General features: G+C 37.9%; 1 protein-coding gene across 1 annotated transcript; it reads right to left on the minus strand.

The window, feature by feature from the left end:
• Positions 1 to 503: 503 nt before the first annotated feature.
• LOC133815605 (uncharacterized) lies at positions 504 to 4,563 on the minus strand. Its single transcript, XM_062248445.1, has 2 exons — positions 3,540 to 4,563; positions 504 to 996 (listed from the first exon to the last, which is right to left on the minus strand). The coding sequence occupies exons 1-2, from the start codon at positions 3,881 to 3,883 to the stop codon at positions 744 to 746; spliced, it is 597 nt and encodes a 198-aa protein (XP_062104429.1). The 5' UTR covers positions 3,884 to 4,563; the 3' UTR covers positions 504 to 743.
• Positions 4,564 to 21,162: the final 16,599 nt, after the last annotated feature.

Consider the following 21,162-nt stretch of genomic DNA (forward strand, 5'->3'; position numbering starts at 1 on the left):
TGGGCGTAAATTTGTAAATATAATGAGGTGCCGTATTTTTAGAATTTTTTTTATAATTTGTCGTATATCTGAAAATTTCCCTTACTATTATAGGTGCACTAACAAACCCAATGGGTTGGGTAATGGAGCCACACTTTTATGCCTAATTAGGAACAATTCCAATTATTTTTCATCTCCAAATGTTAAATGAGCTGAGGATAATCGTTTAAATTTTAAAAAAATTTAATATTATTAATTTTGTTAAAAATGTAAAATTAATATTTTGTATTATAAATTATGTGTAATTTATTATAGATTTTTTAAAATTTATCACCCGACTCCTGACTTGAAACATGTGAAAATAATAATAAAGATGTAAATTTAAATAAGTGACATAGACGAGAATGAAAGCAACCCTCTCTTCCTCAATATATAAATCTTTCATTTGAATTAATATGGTGCCCACCACCCTTTAGCCCTTTCATTTTTCTATTATTAGTTTTTATTGCAATTATGAAGTAGAAACATCACGAAGGAAAATAAATATAGTTAGTAAAACAGGCCATTACATTAACAAAAGACCCTTAAACCGTTACACCTTTCATTTTCATTCATGTCTCTAAAATCCATTACTATATACCACTCAACCAAATGTATATAACTAACATTTTTCTTTATTCTTTAGATTTTCTTCTATAAAAAATGAAACAAAGTTTTTTTTCTATTTCTTTTTTTTTCTTTTTTTGCTTATACTTTCTCCAACCTTACTGGCATGGAACTATATCTTTCCAAGGAACAACACAAGTATTGGTAGAGTTGTTTCCCTTGCTTCGTAGTCCAATAGACTTGGACTTGTCGTTACTGACTCCATTGTTGTTGTTGCTATTCTTAGCAAAGTGATAGAGATTATATGTTGCTTGATCTATGGTTCCATCCCTGTACACAAACACACTGTCATCTTCTTCCATACGACGCCACTTCCTGCTCCTGTCGAGATTTCGATGGAGTGGCATACCCCTAAAACCATCACATGAAACACAAAGAATCAGAACCCAGAAACTGTTTTTTTCTTCTTTGTTTATTGTATCAGAAAAAAAAAGAAAGATTCTTTAACAAAGTTGGTGGACATGTCAGTTATTAAGGTAATTTAAAAAGAAAAGAAATATCTTGACTTGAGTGACAATGAGCTTGGTGCAGTGTGTACAGTTTCAGACTAGAAAATTTATTCAAACAGACAAATTGAACTTTGGAGCCCCAGTTGCCAGGGGAAACTAGTTCTGTAAAAGTTGAGAATGAAGGGACCAAAATGCTGGAAACACTGCTACTTGGGAGAAAAAGATTGGAATTGATTTGATTCAAAAATGGATACAAATTAGCTTTTATTAAACATTTATAGTTAATGGTTGATGTTGCAGGTGTGGGGTATGTAATTCAATGGCTAAGACCTGTCATTAGTGTTTAATTAAATCTAATAGAGTTTTACTTTTTTCTCTCTTATTATCTAAAAAATTGCTTGTTAGATTGGTAACTACATTTTTGGAAAGCCACCATGTAATTAGATTTGGGAGTAATTCGGATTAATTACTTAATTTGACAAGTTTATCTGACCATGTAATTACACAATAATAATGTAATTGGAGGTAATTGAGAGGTCCTAATTACACTTCAATTTTCATAACTATATGATAATTGAGTGTTATTACTAATTAATATTAATTTTAAATAGTATTTATTACATAATATTATTTTTCGGTGTAATTACTAATTATTTTGCCAAAGATGACAGTAGGAATTCATAAGCAATTATCACTTGATATCTAAATATACATTGTATTTTTAAATATAGTGTAATTATTCAAATATGTAATTAGAGGGTTGAGTAATTACACAGTTGTTTCCAAACACGTCCTAATTGAAAAGATGACAATTTGTGTTTGAATCGCCATTATCTCTTTTAAAAAATAATTTACACTTAATAAAAACAAATAACCACGTTAGAATCACCTTTATCTCAATTGAAAAATAATTTGCATTAATTAAATACAATACAATTTTCACTTTAGCTCTTATAACGTAAAAACGCTAGCTAAATCAGTAACTACACTTAAAAAAATACATTCAGTGCTTGAAACGCCATTATCTTATCCCAAAATTAATTTATAATAATTAAAAAGAGTGTTGTTATTCAGCACCTTAAGGTGCACAACAACACGTAAGGTTTATAGTTGGTTAGTGATATACTATAATAATTATTAAATTAAAATGTGTGAGACTCAATATTAGATTGCTCCAACAGCAGTATGCCTCCTCAATTAAAAAAGATGACTCATTGTCACTATCTCATTTAAGAAAATAATTTACAGAAACTAAAAGATGGCAAACTGTGATCAGATCACTATCATCTCATTTTGAAAGCAGAAAGATAATTATAATGATTTGTTAGCAACAATTAAAATTTACCTAAAAAATTTCACTATATGGAGAATCTTTAATCAAGTTAGTATCACAGAGTCACAAAAAACACGTTGGTGCTAGTGTTGTAAATCCTTAACTAAAAAAAAAGAAATGTTAAATACATTATCTTTTGTATTCTCTTAAATTAATTAATGATATGTGTATTCCACTAATGATTTTAAAAAAAAATTGAATAATATACACATGTTATACATAGATGAAGAAGAGTGTAAAAGAAAATGCAAAAGATAATTTACTTAGCACTCCTCTAAAAAAAAAAGGAAAAATTACACCTAGCATAAATTTCAAATTTTTTTGAAAATACAGAATTTTACAAAAAATACGGACAATTTGTTACAGAATTGTAATCGTCTGATACAATTTTCTATTTATAACATATGGTTACAAATTTATAAATTTGGTTACAAAAAAATTGTATTGTTACAAATTTGTAAACTTTGTTATTTACGATCATGACACTGTATTTTTATAATTTTTTACAAATTCCATATTTTTAGTATTTTTTTAAAACCATAAGTATTTTTATGAATTTCTCATAAAAAAAAATCCAAATATCAAAAGAATATGGTTACGAGCAAGATTTGTAACAATTATCTAAGGGTTGATGTTGTAACTTGCAAGTGGTGCTCTTCAATCCCCAAAATAATAAAGTGTCTGTCACACTTTATAAAAGAGAAATCTCAATAAAAATTTTATTATTTTTAATTTAAATATCTGATTATGAATAATATATTAGCTCAAATGTTTACCCCATCAAAAAACCTAAGTTCTAATCTCACTCTCTATAATGTAGAATCAAAAGAAAGTATAACAGTAACTATCACTATCACTGTCACTATCACCAATAAACCATAATCAGTCTACTATACTCCACTAATTTTTATGTCAATGGGTAATTTTTAATATCAGCTTAGTTAGTCAAACTAAGCAAATTAATAATATTTAAAAAAAAAATGAAATAAAAAGTCTAATGTACTTCCATAACCTACACAAGAAACCCATTGCTAAAAAAAATGAAAATTTATTTTAAATATTTTAAAAAATAATAATGAATAAAGAAGAACAGAGAGAAGAGAGAAGGGTACCTAATATGAAAGAGATCGGAGAAGTTACCCATCTCGAGGTAAAAGTTGACGGCTTCGGTGAAAGCACGATAGGTATAGATATGAAGGCCATCAATCCTTGGATATGGCAACTTGGGCCTTGGCGGTGGCTCAGCCGAGTTGTTAGCAACCCACCGACCGGCGGAGCAGACATATTCCTTCCAAAGGCTACCAGAAGCCGCCGCCGCCGCCGTAGATGGAGGTAGACCCACGAAGCCTAAGGTGGCCATAATGGGCTCCAACTCGTCGTGGGTCATGATGGGTTTGAAGGTTCTCGTGTACCATATCGCCAACTTCCTCATACATTCTTTCATGTAATCTTCCATTGTTTTCTTTCGATTCTTCTCAAACCCAAAAACGGTCTCTGTAGCTTTTTCCTTACGTTTTCTGGTTAAGTTTGAATGTGGGTAGTGAGATTTTTCAGAGAAGATAGGAAGAAAACCAACATTTTTGAAATGAGAGGAACAAGTGGAATAAAACTCGAAAGGGTCTCAGTCAAAGCATATATATAAAGGACTGGGTTTTGCAGCTCAATAATAAAATACTAAATTAAATAAAGAAAGAAGATGAAGAAATTGCTGTCGTTTTTCTATAGGCCTGCCAATTTGAGTGTCGTTTTTTTGAATTCGATTATTGTATGATTTAGATTTTAAGCGGTGGAGGTGGAGGATCAATTTTCAATTTTCTTATTTTAATGCCGAGTGGTTTATTTTAGTATTATATGATTTTTCTTGCTTTGCTTTTTTTTAGGAAATATTTATTTTGAATTTAAATGAGAAAGCCAATAAGTATTGGACTGACATGACAAGTAAAAAGAGAGACAACTCATGATATCTAATGCTCATAAATTATATTATGCCTTTCTCCACCAAAAATCAATTGGGAGATATTATTACTCAAAAAAAGAAAGAAAGAAAAAAATACTAACTATCATCCTAAAACCATGTAACGTAAAAAGTAGAATAGAAACGCTTTTGCTATAACCTTTATAATCCTTCCAATTCTTGCGTTCCAATTCTATTAGCTGATTTTTTAGCATTCCAATGGATTTTCTAAAATATATTTTCTTTCGAAGTATAAAGAATTGTTGATAAAAGAATCTTCTAAGATTTTGCAAAATATAAAACTTTTACATTCCCTTGTTATTGTATATCTTTTCACCTTTATGGAAAATTATTTATTTCTTTAAACATTTTACACTAGATTCTCTTTTTTTTTTTTGATATTTGGAAAAAATATTTAAATGAATAAAAAATATTAAAAATTATAATATTCAAATCGTATGAATAAAAGTAGCCATAAGCATAATCTAGTGGTATTACATTTGCTCTTATAAAGAGAATATCTAAGTTGGAATCCCCCTCCTACTGTATCAAAAAAAAAAAAAAAGCTAATGTGTAGTATATTATAAAATTCATTGTATAAAATAAAATAAAAAAGTGAATTTTGGTGAGCTAAGTATGAACATGGTCGACCAATACGGATCAAATGAAGGCTTAGCTCTCCCAAGTAGAGTAGAAATAAGTTTGGACCATTTGAGTCCAACAGTAGAAGTTGTAGTGCTCAATTCAAGTAGCTGTGAGGTTTTTCACTTAGGTTTTATTTGCACTCACTTTGTTTTTATGAGATTTTATGTTATGATTAGTTAAATATAAGGTTATGTGTTTTCACAAATTGGTGCAAAACACTTAACGATTTCACATAATGGTAATGTGAAATTTGACTTTTTGTTGTAGGCATTCAAAAATTATCTTTTTAGGTCCAAAGTGATACAATGTGATATCTAAGCATGTCCATAAAGTTTGTGAACATTTAAAGGTGTTTAAGGTCATTTTTGGACAAGCCTTAAGGTGATGCATTGTCCCTATGGAGACGATACACATTGCGCATGCGACAATAAATGCTGAGATATAGCAGGCGATGCATTGATGCATTGCCACACAGCAAGCAACGCGTTGCCTACTGCGTCCGTACGAACTGTGTTTTTTGCCTCCAAAATGTGTTTTAAAAAGGTCTAATCCTATTGGTTGGGCCCAAAGTCAGTGCTTAATCTATTTAAGGGGTTTTTTTTTAGAGATTTTGGGACTTGATAACTCCTTCAAACTCTCTCTAGCTCTCCAAGACTCTCAATTTTCTCCAAGAAATTCATCAAGTTTGCTTGACTTAAGAATTTCATAGGCTTGTTGTATCCCACTCCTTAATCCATCATATTAGAAACCTTAAATAACTTTCTAGTGGTTTGGAATAAGGTTTTGGACAAAGATCCACATCTTGTGCAAGCCTTTTGTGATTTTGTGTTATTGTCTTTCATTGTTTTGTGTTATTGTTCTAAGTATTTTTTGAATTCCATTGTTGAGTTATCCCACCACCCCAACAGGTTATCTAACAACTGTTTCATTATGGCATATCTTAACTAAGGCATGGGCGACACTGACTCATTCAATGTGGAGTGAAGGTACTCACAGATCTAGGACTCAAGATGAATGCTCAAGCATTGAGCAAGAGGCAACACAAATGTCAAGCTATAACCCAAGGCTTTAATAAGTAGAAAATGACCATGCCTCTGCCACCTTCTAGAGAACCTGCTACTCCAAGCCAATCTTTTCGACCTCTACTCAGGTTGTGGGGACCTTAAGTGAAAAGCTCATCCACACTTCATCTTTTTCGGCCAGCTGCCTGTCTTTTTGGCCTTCTCTAGTTTGACCACTACTAACCTCTTTGGGTCCCACCATGATGTCCTCACTCTACTGTAGTGGGCAAAATCTATCTACATGTTAAAATAGTCCATGAAGATAGTCGGACTAGCCAATCGGGCCCAACAAGCCAGCCAGACTAGCTAGTAAGGCCCAACCCAACGTAAATGGACTCACATATGCCAAATGAACCATTCGATTGGCCAATGGATACCCGGACCCGAATCTGAATACATTCAGTCAGCCAGAGACCTTGAAACAGTCAAGGTATTCGCAAATCTTCCTAGGAAAGTCGAAAGAGAACGACTCATAACGAGTCAGACGGATCAAGTAGGTGGAACAACAACGATAAGCAAAATGACTATAAGGAGGACCCTCAGGGGCCAAGAGGGGACCATCTGATAACGATTACTTTGAACACTCTCTTTGATCGCCAATATTCTCTGGAGTTGATCCTATTAAGCAAGATTAACCAATCAGACTGACTTGACCAAACTGTCGAGCTCCGCCATCGCCTGACCACAAACCAGACAGATTGACCAGACCAGACTGTCGATCTCCACCGTCGCCTGACCACGAATTAGTCAGACCGACCTGATCGGGCTGTCAAGCTTTGCTGTCATTATCATTCTACTCATTTATTCACTATTACTTACGTTATCATTTTACTTTTTCGTTATCTTTCACGACGATTTGACTAACTTGAGCGTCAAATTCCATTTGGCTGACACCCCACCGGTGCTCCCAATTGAACACTTGTCTCTCTATTTGTTCTTGACAGGTTGCTAGTGCCCATTTAGTCAATTGTAGGAAATAGCCTCTACATCTGCTTAGAAGACCTAAGTGAACATGCCATGTTTTTTTAGAGCCTTTGTACCTTGATAAGTTCATTAATGTCTTTCGATATATGAATATGTTTGTGTTTACCCAAAAACCGCTACTGATGACGTGTCAATGATTTCTCACACGTGGTTGACACGTGGCAAAGTTGAAGTGAAAAGGTACTATTCGGTTATCGACCAACTACACATTGCTTCATCAAGACTGACTATTAGGTACGACCAGGATGGTCGTATGATTTGATTTGTTTCCTTCTAAGATTGTAATCCTATAGTAATTGCGTTAATTATTTCCTCTTTATTACCTTGATACACGGATATTAAGGAAAGTTAAGGCCTTTTGGCCCATGTAACCCTCCTTGAGCCTATAAATATGCATGAAATAGCTCAAGGAAATAACTTTTTGATCTTTGAATCTTTGTCCTGAATATTGAGAGAGAGAGTTTGTAGTGTGATTATCCATCGTCTTATTGTAATTCTCCCAAGGTTTGTGAAACTCAAGAACCCTAGCTCTTTGATCACGACATTAGGATTCAATATTAATAATAGCACTAAGTGGACGTAGGTCATTACCATTATTTGGGGCCGAACCACTATAAATCGTTGGTGTTTTCTTCTTTACCATTAGATTAAACTCTTAATTGTTGTCTTGTTTCCTGTCGTATATTTGACTCCGTGTCGTTGGCCAAATCGAGGGTCAACATTCTGGTGCTTTCATTGAGAGATTGATACAAAAACTGTAAGAAAATCTAATGGCGAAGACATCCAAGAGGGCTGAACAGACCGCTGGCGCTGCATCATCCCAACCTCCTCCCCTAAATGTGGCTGAGAATGAACCACATTTGGAGTTCGAAGAGGAGGAGTTAGATTCAGAAACGCTGAGGGCAACACTGGGGGTGTTGCAGGATGAGTTGGCTAATCTGAGGGCCAATCAGGAGAATGTTGCGGAGACAATGGCGCTGCAGCAGAGAGAAATAGAATGCCAACGTCGGGAGCTGAGTGAGCAGCGAGCGGACATGGACCGTCGGTAGAGGGATGCCATGGCCGCTCTCGAAGCAGCCATCCAATTGGCTCGGAGTCAGGCTGTGCTAGCCTCTCAGCCAAATCAGCCGCAGAGTGCGCCGCCTCTTAGGGCTCCCAATCCTAGTCCTCCGTTCCAGCCAGCAAGCCCTCAAAGGCCGGAGCAGCCACCTGTGGCTCAGGATGATGTCCCAACTAGGGATCCTGAGCAGCAGCCTCTATCTCAGACTGGTCGAGGCAATCCCCAGCGCCCAAGGCAGAATAGGGTCGGGCAGCCGCCCCGCAGCCCTAGTCGCCCAGGGGACGAAGAGCCAAATCCACCGAGCAGGGGACAGCGTCCTTCTGCCAACAGAAAGAACATCGAGTCAGGCTTTGCGGTCAGGGGCCCCCCCACGGCATAACAATGTAAGGGGACCCAACAACCAGCGCAGGCCTCCCTCTGACGCTCAGGAAATTCCAGCCCGAGGAGGAAATAACGTGAACAGCCGGTCACGCTGTAGTCAGCCACAGTTTAGAGATGGCCATGACTACAATGAAGCCGACTCCGGCAGAGGAAATGCTGGTCAGAGGAATGAGGAAAGAGGTGGAGGCAGAAGCCCCCCACCTAGAGAACATAGGCCAGCTAGCCATAACGCTGAAGGGCAACCCAGGTAGCAGAACGTCTTTGATCGGCTAGGAGTTAGCGAGTAGAGGCATAGGGATGACGATTTAAGGGACGTACTCAACGACCATCGTGAAAGGCATGATGAGTACGCTCCCCCGGCTCAGGTCGCCCATGCGGTCCCAGAAGCGGTTCAGGCTCAGATTGATGCTCTGAACCAGGAAGTGTTATATTATTTTATAATATAATGTAATATTATATTATAATATAATGTTTTAGATTAAATAAATGTGACAAAGAGTGTCACATATTGTAACATATAATAGAGAGTTACAATAGTTAGATATATGAGATATATCCAAATAATGTATCATATTTGGTGTTACAAATTTGTAACTTCCAAATATTACCCTTTATTGTGTAAAATTGTTGTTACACAATATTGAGATGAATTTCATAAAGCCATATGTGATATGGCTGTTAGAGATATGATTTTAACCCCAATAATGTGTTTTGGGAGTTACAAAATCATTTGGGAGGGTTTGGAACCGTTTGGAAAAACAGCACATTTTTTGTGCTGAAATTGGTCAGTAGCCGCGGCCTGTGGGTCAGAGACCAGTGGCCGTGGCCACAGGCCAAAACTGACCAATTTTTTCAGTTTTTTCAATATTTGTTGAACGACTCAAAAAACCAAAATAACTCCCAAATCTCATTTTTAATTCCATATTAATCTAATTAAATATTGGTAACAGCCATGGGGGTTGGTGGAATTTGAAATTCAAAGAGTGTCTCTAAACTCTATAAATAGGAGCCTATAGCTCACTTGTAAGACACAACATTTCTATCCATTAGAGCACTTGGCTAGAAACACCTTGAGGCTTGATAATTCCAGAAAGCTTTTCCAATATTTGAGAGAGATCCCTTAGTGCTTGAGTTAGGGGGAAATAAGCTTTTGGACAAAGGTTTTAAACCTTGTTCTAGTTGGTGATCCCCAACCCTCTTCACTTAGGTTGTGTAAGTGAGAGTTTCTTGTATTTCAGTTCTCCTTTCTATTGTATTGTTTTCTTCTTATTCTCTTGTTCTTTTTACTTGTATTTCTTGTTCAAGAGTTGTATTCTTTTCTTTTCTTTTGTTTCAAACACTTTACTTTATTTGTAACCTTTTGCTTAGAGTTGTATTTTACTATTCTCTTCTTCTTCATCATCATCTTCATTTCCTTTGTTTTATTTGTATTTTCAGTTACAGAGTTGTAACACTTTATTTAATCAATCCTTGTCTATTGTAATATTTTGCATAGAGTTGTAACATTTTTTTACAATTTCCATTGAGGCAATTTATATTTTCCTAACATTCAAAAGCTCATCCCTTTTTGTTTCAATGGAAGGGGAGACAATCAAGATCATGAACCAAGACCTAGTGAGATTGGATAGGTTTAATGGATCCAATTTTACTAGGTGGCAAGACAAGGTGAGGTTTCTTTTAACCACTCTTAAAATCGCCTACATCCTTGAGTCATCCTTGGCACCTCTAGCTGAGCCATCCGACAAAGACACTCCCGAGGAGGTGGAGAACAGAAGGAAGAGGGAGGAGGACAACCTTCTTTTACGGGTCATATCCTCAACGCCCTATCCGATAGGCTCTATGACCTCTACACCGAGACCAAATCGGCCAAGGAGATATGGGATGCACTTGAGAAAAAGTTTAAGGCGGAAGAGGAAGGTACCAAAAAGTTTTTAAGTTTAAGGCTTAAAAATCATAAAAGTCTAGTAGTGGATGAGATAGATTCTCAACGAATTTCATTCTACATGGTAGAAGGAGATAGAGAGGAAGTCATTAGGAAAATTCCTATTGTACTTCTCGTTGAGGATGATCCTAAGACTTATAGAGAAGCTACGCAATCGAGAGATAGTGCATTTTGGAAATAAGCCATCAATGATGAGATGGATTCCATTATTTCCAATAACACTTGGGAATTGGTAGACCTCCCACAGGAGTCTAAGCCAATTGGGTGTAAGTGGGTATTTAGGAGAAAATACCACACTGACGGCACTATCCAAACCTTTAAAACTAGATTAGTAGCAAAAGGGTTTAGGCAAAAAGAGGGAATCGATTATTTCAATACTTATGCGCCTGTTGCAAGAACAACTTCTATAAGAATTTTGTTCGCTTTAGCTTCTATACACAACTTGTATATTCATCAAATGGATGTCAAAACGACATTCCTTAATGGTGACCTCAATGAGGAGGTCTATATGGAACAACCCGAAGGGTTTGTCCTACCAAAATATGAACATAAAGTTTGTAGACTTGTAAAATCCTTATATGGATTGAAACAAGCTCCTAAGCAATGGCATGAGAAATTTGATCAAGCCATCATGTCTAATGGGTTTAGACATAACAATGGAGACAAATGTTTATATTCCAAAACTTGTAAGGGATATGTGATCATTGTTTGCTTATATGTGGATGACATGCTTATTCTAAGTAATAGCATGAAAGGTATAGAAGAAACGAAGAGGTTTCTATCATCAACCTTCAAGATGAAAGATCTTGGAGAAGTTGATACCATACTCGGTATCAAAGTAAAAAAACATAGTGGGGGTTTCGCGTTAGGGCAAGCCCACTATGTTGAGAAAGTATTAAACAAATTTAACCATCTCAAGGTTAAAGATGCCAATACTCCATTCGATCATAGTGTAAAACTAGAGAAGAATGAAGGAAGAGCGGTGGCTCAATTGGAGTACGCTAGTGCTATAGGGAGTCTAATGTACGCTGCCCAGTGTACTAGACCTGATATAGCATTTTCGGTAAGTAAACTTAGTAGGTTTACAAGTAATCCAAGTGTGGATCACTGGAAGGCAATTGGAAGAGTCCTAGGTTATCTCAAGAAAACCAAAGGACTAAGCCTTCACTACTCCAAATTTCCTTCGATATTGAAGGATATACAAATGCAAGTTGGATATCCAATCCTGGGGACAACTTGTCCACAACTGGTTGGGTATTTACACTTGGTGGAGGTGCAATTTCTTGCGGTTCCAAGAAGTAAACCTGTATATCTCATTCCACTATGGAACCAGAGTTCATAGCTCTAGCTGCTACCGGTAAAGAGGCCGAATGGTTAAGGGAGCTGTTAATAGAGATTCCCCTAATCAAAGATAATGTATCTACTATATCGATACATTGTGATAGCCAGGCGACATTGGCTAGAGCATATAACAGAGTGTATAATGGGAAGTCTAGACATATTAGTCTAATACATGGATATGCAAGAGAATTGATTCAAAGAGGAGTCATCTCAATATCCTATGTGAGAACAAGTGAAAATCTGGCAGATCCTTTCACTAAGCCACTAACGAGGGATTTAGTGGCTGCATCATCTCGAGGGATGGGGTAACCAGGGAGTGGAAGGTTTGGTGGCTTTCTTTTTTTCCTTACCCAGTGGGGCAGGGGGAGCGACAGCTCGCGGGATGCTGGAGGGTTCCCTGATTGTCACTCCAGTCATCCTCCTCCTTTAAGGTTGTGACACGCCTGGGTGCTGCTCGGGAATCTCCTCGCCAGCGGCACTTTTTGCTGTTGACTCCCTCACATCCTGGTGAGGTGCCAAAAGCCCGGCCAACCTAAGGTTAACCTCTGTGACCAGATGCGTGATGCTCTTCTCCACGTCAGTCATGCTGGCCAAGAGAGCTGATCGGACTTCCATGTCTGGTGTGGGAGCCGGTCGCAGCCATGGGCCTGAAAGGTGCTAAAAATCTAAGGGAAATGCAGGAAGAATTAAAGAAAAATAAACAATCAGGAGAGTAAAAATATTACCTCCTTAAGTGAAGGCCAGGTTGTTGGCAACCATGTCTGTAGTCAGAAAGTACTCTAGGTGGTACTTCCCCACATTGGAAATAAAGGTTGTGTCAATCAGGAAAGTACGTGATGTTTCCTGGTGACAGAAGTGGAAGAACCCTATGTTTTCTTGGTTGGGGTTGGATTTTAGGTCGAATAGATAGTTGACCTCATGTGGTGTGGGGACAGGCCATTTCTTATGGCTATAAACGCCCTGGTTACCCCAGAACAGTTACGGTGATCGGTGAACCAGAAATTTGACCCGCTACCCGAGTCCTTTGGTTAAAAACGTGCTCTAAATGTGATTAGCAGGTTAAGGTGGAAAATCAATAAAAGGGAAGGATAGTTTATATTATAAATTGCTCTGCAGAGCTAATCAAAACATTTACAAGTTGTTCTCAGTACAAAATAGTCATTATTGTTTTAAATTTACAATCCTGTCGACCTAAGCGGCAAAATAGGGTAAGCCCCCTAGTTCCTCTGAGAACTCCTTGGCCGTGGTGGACAAGCGGCCGCATATGTACACATCACCACCTAAGCTCTCCACTCAAGGCTGGGTAAGCTTTTCTTTCTCTTTACCTGCACCACATAGCAGCCATGATCCAAGGCCCAGCAAGGAAACATAATATTGCATGATATAATATCAACAATGATCATAATAATCATTCAAGACTATCAGTCCAAAACAGATAGGTGACAGTGGCAAAAGTCACAAAAGTGGGTACAACACCCTCTAGCCATGTGACGATAGGGTCACTCGGGCTTAGCTGATAAGTAAGCCTTTCATAAGTTTGACCAGGATAGGTGTATGGTGAATAGTCACCAACATAACCTTCCTCATGACCTTAGAGTCATAACCCTGGAACAACGTTCCCTAGCCATGTGACAAACAGTCATCGGAGCCATATGCCCTGGCTCTGAATAACTAGTCTTAGACTAGCCAAGCGCTTATAAGTTCATTGACCTTAGGGTCGGTCCAGTGTTAATGCCTTAGAGCCATTCAACACTAATATCGATTAGATCTAATCTTCATTCGGCCCTGCGTTTAGGACGCTCATGCAGTTTCTGACTCTCAGGTCAGTGTCCCTGACTAGTCAGTGTCATATACAAGTAATCAACATTCACTAGCATTTAATATACAATCCATGTCCTCATATATCAATCAAAATGCCTCAATAATAATCACGCATGTCATATATACAGAGGGTGCAGTTTTCTTGCTCAGGTTCGAACGAGAAATATAATAAGGACGACCCCTGAGAACGATCAATCTTTTAGTTCCTTAGCGATTACCTAATCACAACCAATTATAACCTCCATTAATGAGAATCCACAATAATAGGGTCTTAACCAAAGCATCACTCTCGGGACCTCGAAACATGCCCACACAGTGAGTAGATTCGATCCCGAGCCTTAAGGATTGAAACCCCAAGTCAAAAACCCTTAAAAACACTCAAAATGGGACTTTGAAGGAACAGGGTAGCGCTACAACGCTCAACCCCTAGCGCCCCAGCGCTATACTTAGAACCCCCAACATGCCCAAAAGCCTCCTGAGGAGCGCTATAGCGCCCTAGGGTGGGCGCTATAGCGCTACCTCCAGACCAAAACTCCCCTGAACCGACCTTCTTCATCTCCTTCGATTCCAACCTGATTCCCAAGCTTCCAAACACCATTCTTAATGCCAAATGAACCCAAAAACCATCCTAACACAACCCAAACATCACAAGTATAGGAATCCTAGCCAAAAATCCCAACAAAACCAAGTATTCACCCTAGAAATCACAGCTGTGAAACAAGACCAAAACAGGGCAAACCAGAGAATTCTATGGTTAGAAACTTACCCAAAGCTCAGCTTATGATGATCTTCAATGGAGGAACACACTCCTAAACTCCCAAGGCTTGCTTCCCAAGCTTGAATCCTCAAGAATGGTTCAAAAATTACAAAGAAAACTGAAGGAGAAGATGGTACGAGAAGGGTCTCAAATTGCTATGTTTTTTTTCTACCTTCTTTTAGCCAGCAATGGTTTTATCTATCCTAGGGGTGAAATGTCCATTTTACCCCTAGGTCAATTTAAAGTTTCTAAAGGCTCCCAAGGGCAAAATTGGTATTTTCTTCCTATCTCGTTAATCATAATTAATGCTCTCCAATTCCCGCTATTCTCGAAAATCTCAAACACCAATAATTCATATCCCGTTACCCTTTAATTCCCGGTAACGCTCTAATCATTAAAATCACCCCGGAACTCAACCCGAGCCCCGCACTTAAACCTGTTGTGACTAAACCGCTAATCAATATTCCAAGATCGTCTCATGCCGAATAGCTCGAACAAACCCACATTATAATGTGGTCTCAACACATATGTCACCGACATGCATACAAATATACAATTATACCCTCAACGGGTCAAATTACCATCACACCCCTGTAATTAAAATGTGGACCCACATGCATGCATTTAACATCATATTATAATATAATTCACATATACATGCATACTATCATATAATGGCTTAATTAAACAAGTATGGCCCTCCCGGCCTATTATTCCCGCCATTAAACCACATCGGAGAATTCGGGGCATTACAGGTGGAGTTCGAGAAAAAGGGATGTCCGGAACAAGTAACGACAACTGCTCTACGTCCACGAGCAGTTGAGCGAGCAGGTCATCGTCAATTGGTCTTGATTAAGGGTCAAAAATGCACATTTATTGATTTTAATTGTCAAAATAAATTAAGTTTTAATTAATATTTTCATGGAATTAATGTGATATATTTTATAAATGAAAATATTTAATTTGGATTTAATTTGTTTTTATTTTGTAGGAAAATGATACAATTTTGGTTGAATAAAATAAAGCAAAAAGAAAATGAAGTAAAAGTGGAAGAAAATGAAGAAAATTGGCATTTTGAAGAAGTCAAGCCCAAATTGAAAAGGCCAATCCAATTCATGAAGATGCATGTCACCAATCCATGCAATTTCTTCTCCACCAATAAGAGATGTCAATTACAATTCATTCCAACACATATTGACAATCCATGTGCTTCATTTTCAACCAATAGAAGTGCCTTCTTTTCAACAAAAATTAGCAATCCATGTGCTTCCCTCTCAACCAATGGTATCTTGCCACATGTCATTTCCACCATAGTTTATTTGTATTCTACACCTATAAATAGGATGTATGTTTCATTTGAAAAACACACATTTTCTACGTACTTCTCTCCCTACCATCTTTTCTCTCTATTTCCTCTTTTCCATTTTATCTCTAAGCCTAGTCTTCTCACATTTTCAATGGAAAATGTGAGAATGGCTTTTAACTTAGGCTAGAGTTGTCTTTTGGGGGGGATAGGGGTGAAGCTTTATATTTTGTAATCTTTTTATTTTGATTTTATAAAAGTGTTTTAATGTTCACATATTTGAGTTTTATTATTTCTATCATTATTTATGCAATTAATATTTATTATTAATTTTATGTAGATTCAGTCAAGCTTTTTCTATGTAATTTTACTAAAATAATTTGTATTAATTTTATTATTTTGTGGGTAGTCTTTTACTGCATTATCGCCAAGATGGTATAGTGTCACCTCTAGATTTCTCATAACAATAGTATTAGCATTAGATATTAGTTTGTTATTTTGTGAGTAGTCTTTTACTTCATATTGCCAATGGTATTATGTCAATTCTAGGTTTCTCATAACAATAACATATGCATGTACTTCAACTAAGAGATTTTATTACTCAAATACATTTGCAAATTATCAAAGTAAATAGGTGACCAAAATATATTGTGGAACCTCGATGCCTCACCAAACCCCTTTTATCATTTATTTTCCTTTCATTTCAATTCTTCAAAACCACAAAAATATAATTCTTTTTACTACTTTCACATTACTTACCTTATAACCGTTTTATTTGTTCATTGTTTCTTTACCTCCTTGTGGAATCGACCGCCCATCTATACTACGAATATCGCTAAGTGGAAGTCACATTTGGACATTAAACATGTCTCTCACCTCCCCATGGATCTTGCAAAAAAATCTGCGAACAGAAAAGGGGAGATGAGAACTTTGAGTCTAAAGACTTGTGTTGAAAGTGAGAATAACGTTGCTCGCGTATAAAAGTTAGGCTTTTATATGACCAGCAGCATTCTAGCAAAAACATGAAGTTTCTTACGAGCAATTTGAGAAACAGATTAAAAAGTGGAAGTAAAAAGTTTTTCAGAGAAAACTTTTTCGACTCCGAGAGGGCGGGAAAAACCCAGTTTTTCAACTAGCTTAAAAATCGAATTTTTACTTCGATTTTACGCCCTAAATCTATAATCTCGACTACAAAACTGACTCCTAACTCCTATGAGGTGTTCTTTCACTACCTTATCAAGCATCGATCAACATACCCATTTACCCCAAGACAGTTTTAGTCAAGAACTCAGATCTGTCACGACCCAAATTCGCTAATAAGGCTTAAGGGCCTTGATTAGTATGCCTGGAGGGCATAATGGGAGTTATGTGTGACTTTAATGAGTAAAATGTGTGATTGTGATCTAAGCGTGTTGTATGACTATCTGAATATTTGAGATGCATGACTATGTGTATTAGTATGCATGTAGGCCCCGATTAGGTTAGTAGGGCATAATCGTATATATGTGATAATTGTTGAGACCACATTATTATGTGGATATATCTGTGACTCGAGACGATCCTAGTGAGCAAAGTAGCGAAAAAAGTCATGGCGGGGATTTATACCCGGCTCGGGGTGAGCTTAGGGTTATAAATGGGAATTTAGTGAGTATATTGGGGTTTGTTTTGACATTGAGGAATATTATTGGTGATTAATTAGGTATCGGGAGTTAAGCGAGAAATATTAGAGACACTCTAGGAGTTAGCGGGAACTGGGTAAAATGACTAGAATGCCCTTAAGTGGATTAAAGGATTTGAAATAAAGAGGAGGGCATTAGGGTCATTTGGCTTGTAAGGGATAGATATGCTGAGGCTTTATGTTAGTGGGAATTGTAGAAATTTATAGAAGCCTGAAAGAGAGAAAAGAAGGAAAAGAAAGAAAAGAGAAAAGGAAGGGAAGAACAGAGTTGTTTTCCTTGGAGTCGGTTGGTGATCTCTTCACCATTTCTGGGCGTTTTCTTGGAGTAACTTTCAGAGGGGAGTTAGGTCAACTAAGCCATAAGGTTTCTGAGCTAAGCTTGAAGAAATTGGCAGAGGTTTAGCAAGAACACACTAACACTTGAGGTAAGACTTTAGAGTTCTTCAGTTTCTGCTTCTGGTTTTTGAACTATGGTGTTTAAGTTGAATTTGATGGAAGCTTTAGGGAATTCAGGCCAAAGGCTGAGGAGGAGCAAGCTAAGGAGGTGTAGAGGTTATCTTGAAATCGAATTCCATTAAAAGGTATAAAGTTCTGAGCTCTAGACTTTGGTGTTTTGACTGGTTTATGTTGAGTTCTGAGTATAGGGTCAGCTATGGTGAATTTTGAGTTTGGGGATGCATGTGCTTGTGTTCTAGGTATTTGGGGTGCTTGGGATGAGTGGAGTGTGTTTATAAGGTTGTTTTTGAGGTTGGCAAAGGTTTGGAGAGGTTTTGGTTGAGTTTGGTTCGAGGAAATCGCAGGAAGAGAAAACTGGTGTTGGTCTGTCTGTGACTAGCGCTACAGCGCTAGCCTTTGGGCGCTGTAGCGCTAGACCATGCATGCTGAGGGGATTTTGCTTTTGTTTGTAGTGTTGTAGCGCCCTCCCATGAGCGTTCTAGTGCTACCCTGTCTTCTGAAGGGGATTTTAGGGTTGTTTGCAAGGGTTTTTGACCAAGGGTTTGGGGTTTGATTCCACCACCTTGTTTGGTGGAACTAGGACTTCCCGGGGGCTCAGGATTGGCCCCGAGGCTAGGTTTTGGACTTGAGGTTTGATGATGACTTTGGCCTATGGTTGTGTTTAGGTGAGCGCTAGGGCTTGAGGGGGATCGTGCTCAAGGAGTCGAGGGATCAAAGCTAGTGAATTGAAAGGTAAGAAAATTGCACCCGGTTATATGTTTGTGATGGGACTAAGTGCTCCCGATATTTATATCGTGCCAGTGATTGTATTATGCCATTGGACATGTAAAGCGGTCTAAGAGTGTCGTACACAATATTTGCACACAGAGCGCGGCTTGGCCACTGGTAGCCGAGGACAGCGTAATATTCACTGAGCTCGGTTTAAGCGGGCCGGAGTCAGTGGGATAACGGAGGGAGCAGCTTGAGAGCGCTAGCCCTAGTTATCATTTGTGCAGTGATATATGATATGAGTTGATATGTTTAGTGTGTTTAATACTTGATTATACTGAATGATTATATGGTTGAGAACTTGTGATGCAATGTGAGATACTGACTTGTCTGTTGATTGCTTATGCTCTGTTGTTGTGTTTTCTTGCTGAGCCTTGGCTCACGGGTGCTACGTGGTGCAGGTAAAGGCAAAAGCAAGCTGGACCAACCCTGAGATGGAGAGCTGCGGGGTTGAACGTACATAGCTAGCTGTTCGATCGCCATGGTCGAGGAGTGGATCAGGACAGGGATAGCCTAACTGTCTGTTTTGCCTTAATACGGCTTGAGATTGTATTAACACCTTATGACTTTTGTAAACGATCTTAAAACTTAATATTTTTTGGGATCCCGTGTAAACAGGATGTGTTTATTAATGAAAATGTGGCTTTTGAGACCAAAAGGCTTTAACCCTAGTCCCTTTATATTTTCAGCAACACGTTCTAAATTAAATGACTTGAATAACAAGTCTGGCAATTTATAAACACACAGTGTAACGGTCTTGGCTATCTAGGGCGTTACACGAAACGAATAAAAAGTGACTTTGCATGGCAACTCAAGTAACTGAAACGTTCGTAAAACTTACTTGGATGAAAGATGGATTATGGACACGGAAAACTTTGAGCGTCTGAACAGAGATTCCTTAGATCAACGATGAAAGCTCATGGGATTTCTAGGCTCTGAAAGTTGAAGTTCTTTGGAGTTCTTGAGAAGGAGATGACGAGTGAAAAGTAAAAAGTTAAAACGTGAATTTGGGGTATTATTTATAGTGACTGCGACATGATAAAAGAAGTAATTATGAATTACCTTTTTCAAAACATGGGGAAGTGTAATAGCCGTCAGAGAAGTTTTTGGAAAGCCGAAAAGACGTGATTGGACATGATTGGATGCTTTTTTTGAAGAGGCATGATGACTTTGATAGGTTTTATGGGGCATATGAACGGCCAGACACCTAAGTTTACTTTATGTTGGTCGCAGTAAAGTAAACTTGGGGGGCAAATGTTTACCCAAAAACGGCTGCTGATGATGTGGCAAGGATTTCTCACACGTGGTTGACACGTGGCAAAGTTGAAGTGAAAATGTGTTGTTCGGTTATCGACCAGCTACACATTGCTTCATCAAGACTGACTATTAGGTACGACTAGGCTGGTCGTATGATTTGATTTGTTTCCTTCTAAGATTGTAATCCTATAGTAATTGCGTTAATTATTTCCTCTTTATTACCTTGATACACAGATATTAAGGAAAGTTAAGGCCCATTGGCCCATGTAACCCTCCTTGAGCCTATAAATATGCATGAAATAGCTCAAGGAAGAGACTTTTTGATCTTTGAATCTTTTTCCTGAATATTGAGAGAGAGAGAGCCTGTAGTGTGATTATCCATCGTCTTTTTGTAATTCTCCCAAGTTTTGTGAAACTCAAGAACCCTAGTTCTTTGATCATGGCATTGGGATTCAATATTAATAATAACACTAAGTGGACGTAGGTCATTACCATTATTTGGGGCCGAACCACTATAAATCGTTGGTGTTTTCTTCTTTACCATTAGATTAAACTCTTAATTTTCATCTCTTTTCCTGTCGTATATTTGACTCCGTGTCGTTGGCCAAATTGAGGGTCAACAATTTGATTAGCGCCCAAAAATACATATTTGTTGATTTTAATTGTCAAAATAAATTAAGTTTTAATTAATATTTTCATTGAATTAATATGATTTATTTTATAAATGAAAATATTTGATTATGATTTAATTTATTGTTAATTTTTAGGAAATAAATTGCATTTGAACACTAGCAAAAAGATAAGAGAAAGAATGAGTTAAAACTGAAAAAAGAAAGGAAGAAAATGATATTTTGTTGAAGAAATGAAGCTCAGGCCCGTTTAGCCCAAGAACAAATTGCCCTTGCCCAGGCCCGCCAACTTACTCTTCTCCCAGCCGCCAGCTGTTCGCGCCCCAGCGCGCCACGCGTCCGAGCTCCCTGCTGCGCCACTTGTCAGCTGCCTAGCAGCCAAGCTCCCTTCAACTTCCTCAGCACTCCAGCAGCCCATGCCAACCTTCCCCTTAGCCCTCCTCAGCACCCCAGTGGCCCAAAGACCCTAGCGGCCCAACGCCTCCTTCAGCATCCAGCGGCCCAACAAAGGCTCAGCCCAGCTTCAACCTTTCTCCTCCCAGCCAGTCGCGCCACGTGTCACTTCTCCATTGGTTGGGCTTGGTCAAAGTCTCCTCTCCTACAACCACCCATGAGCCCAATTTTTTGTGCACTTTGGGCCTTGCACCTTTCCTCTTTGAGCTTTAAAACTCATATTTTTTTGGTGTTTTTGAAAAAGA

This window comes from Humulus lupulus, chromosome 1 (assembly GCF_963169125.1).
Source record: "Humulus lupulus chromosome 1, drHumLupu1.1, whole genome shotgun sequence".
NCBI lineage: Eukaryota > Viridiplantae > Streptophyta > Magnoliopsida > Rosales > Cannabaceae > Humulus > Humulus lupulus.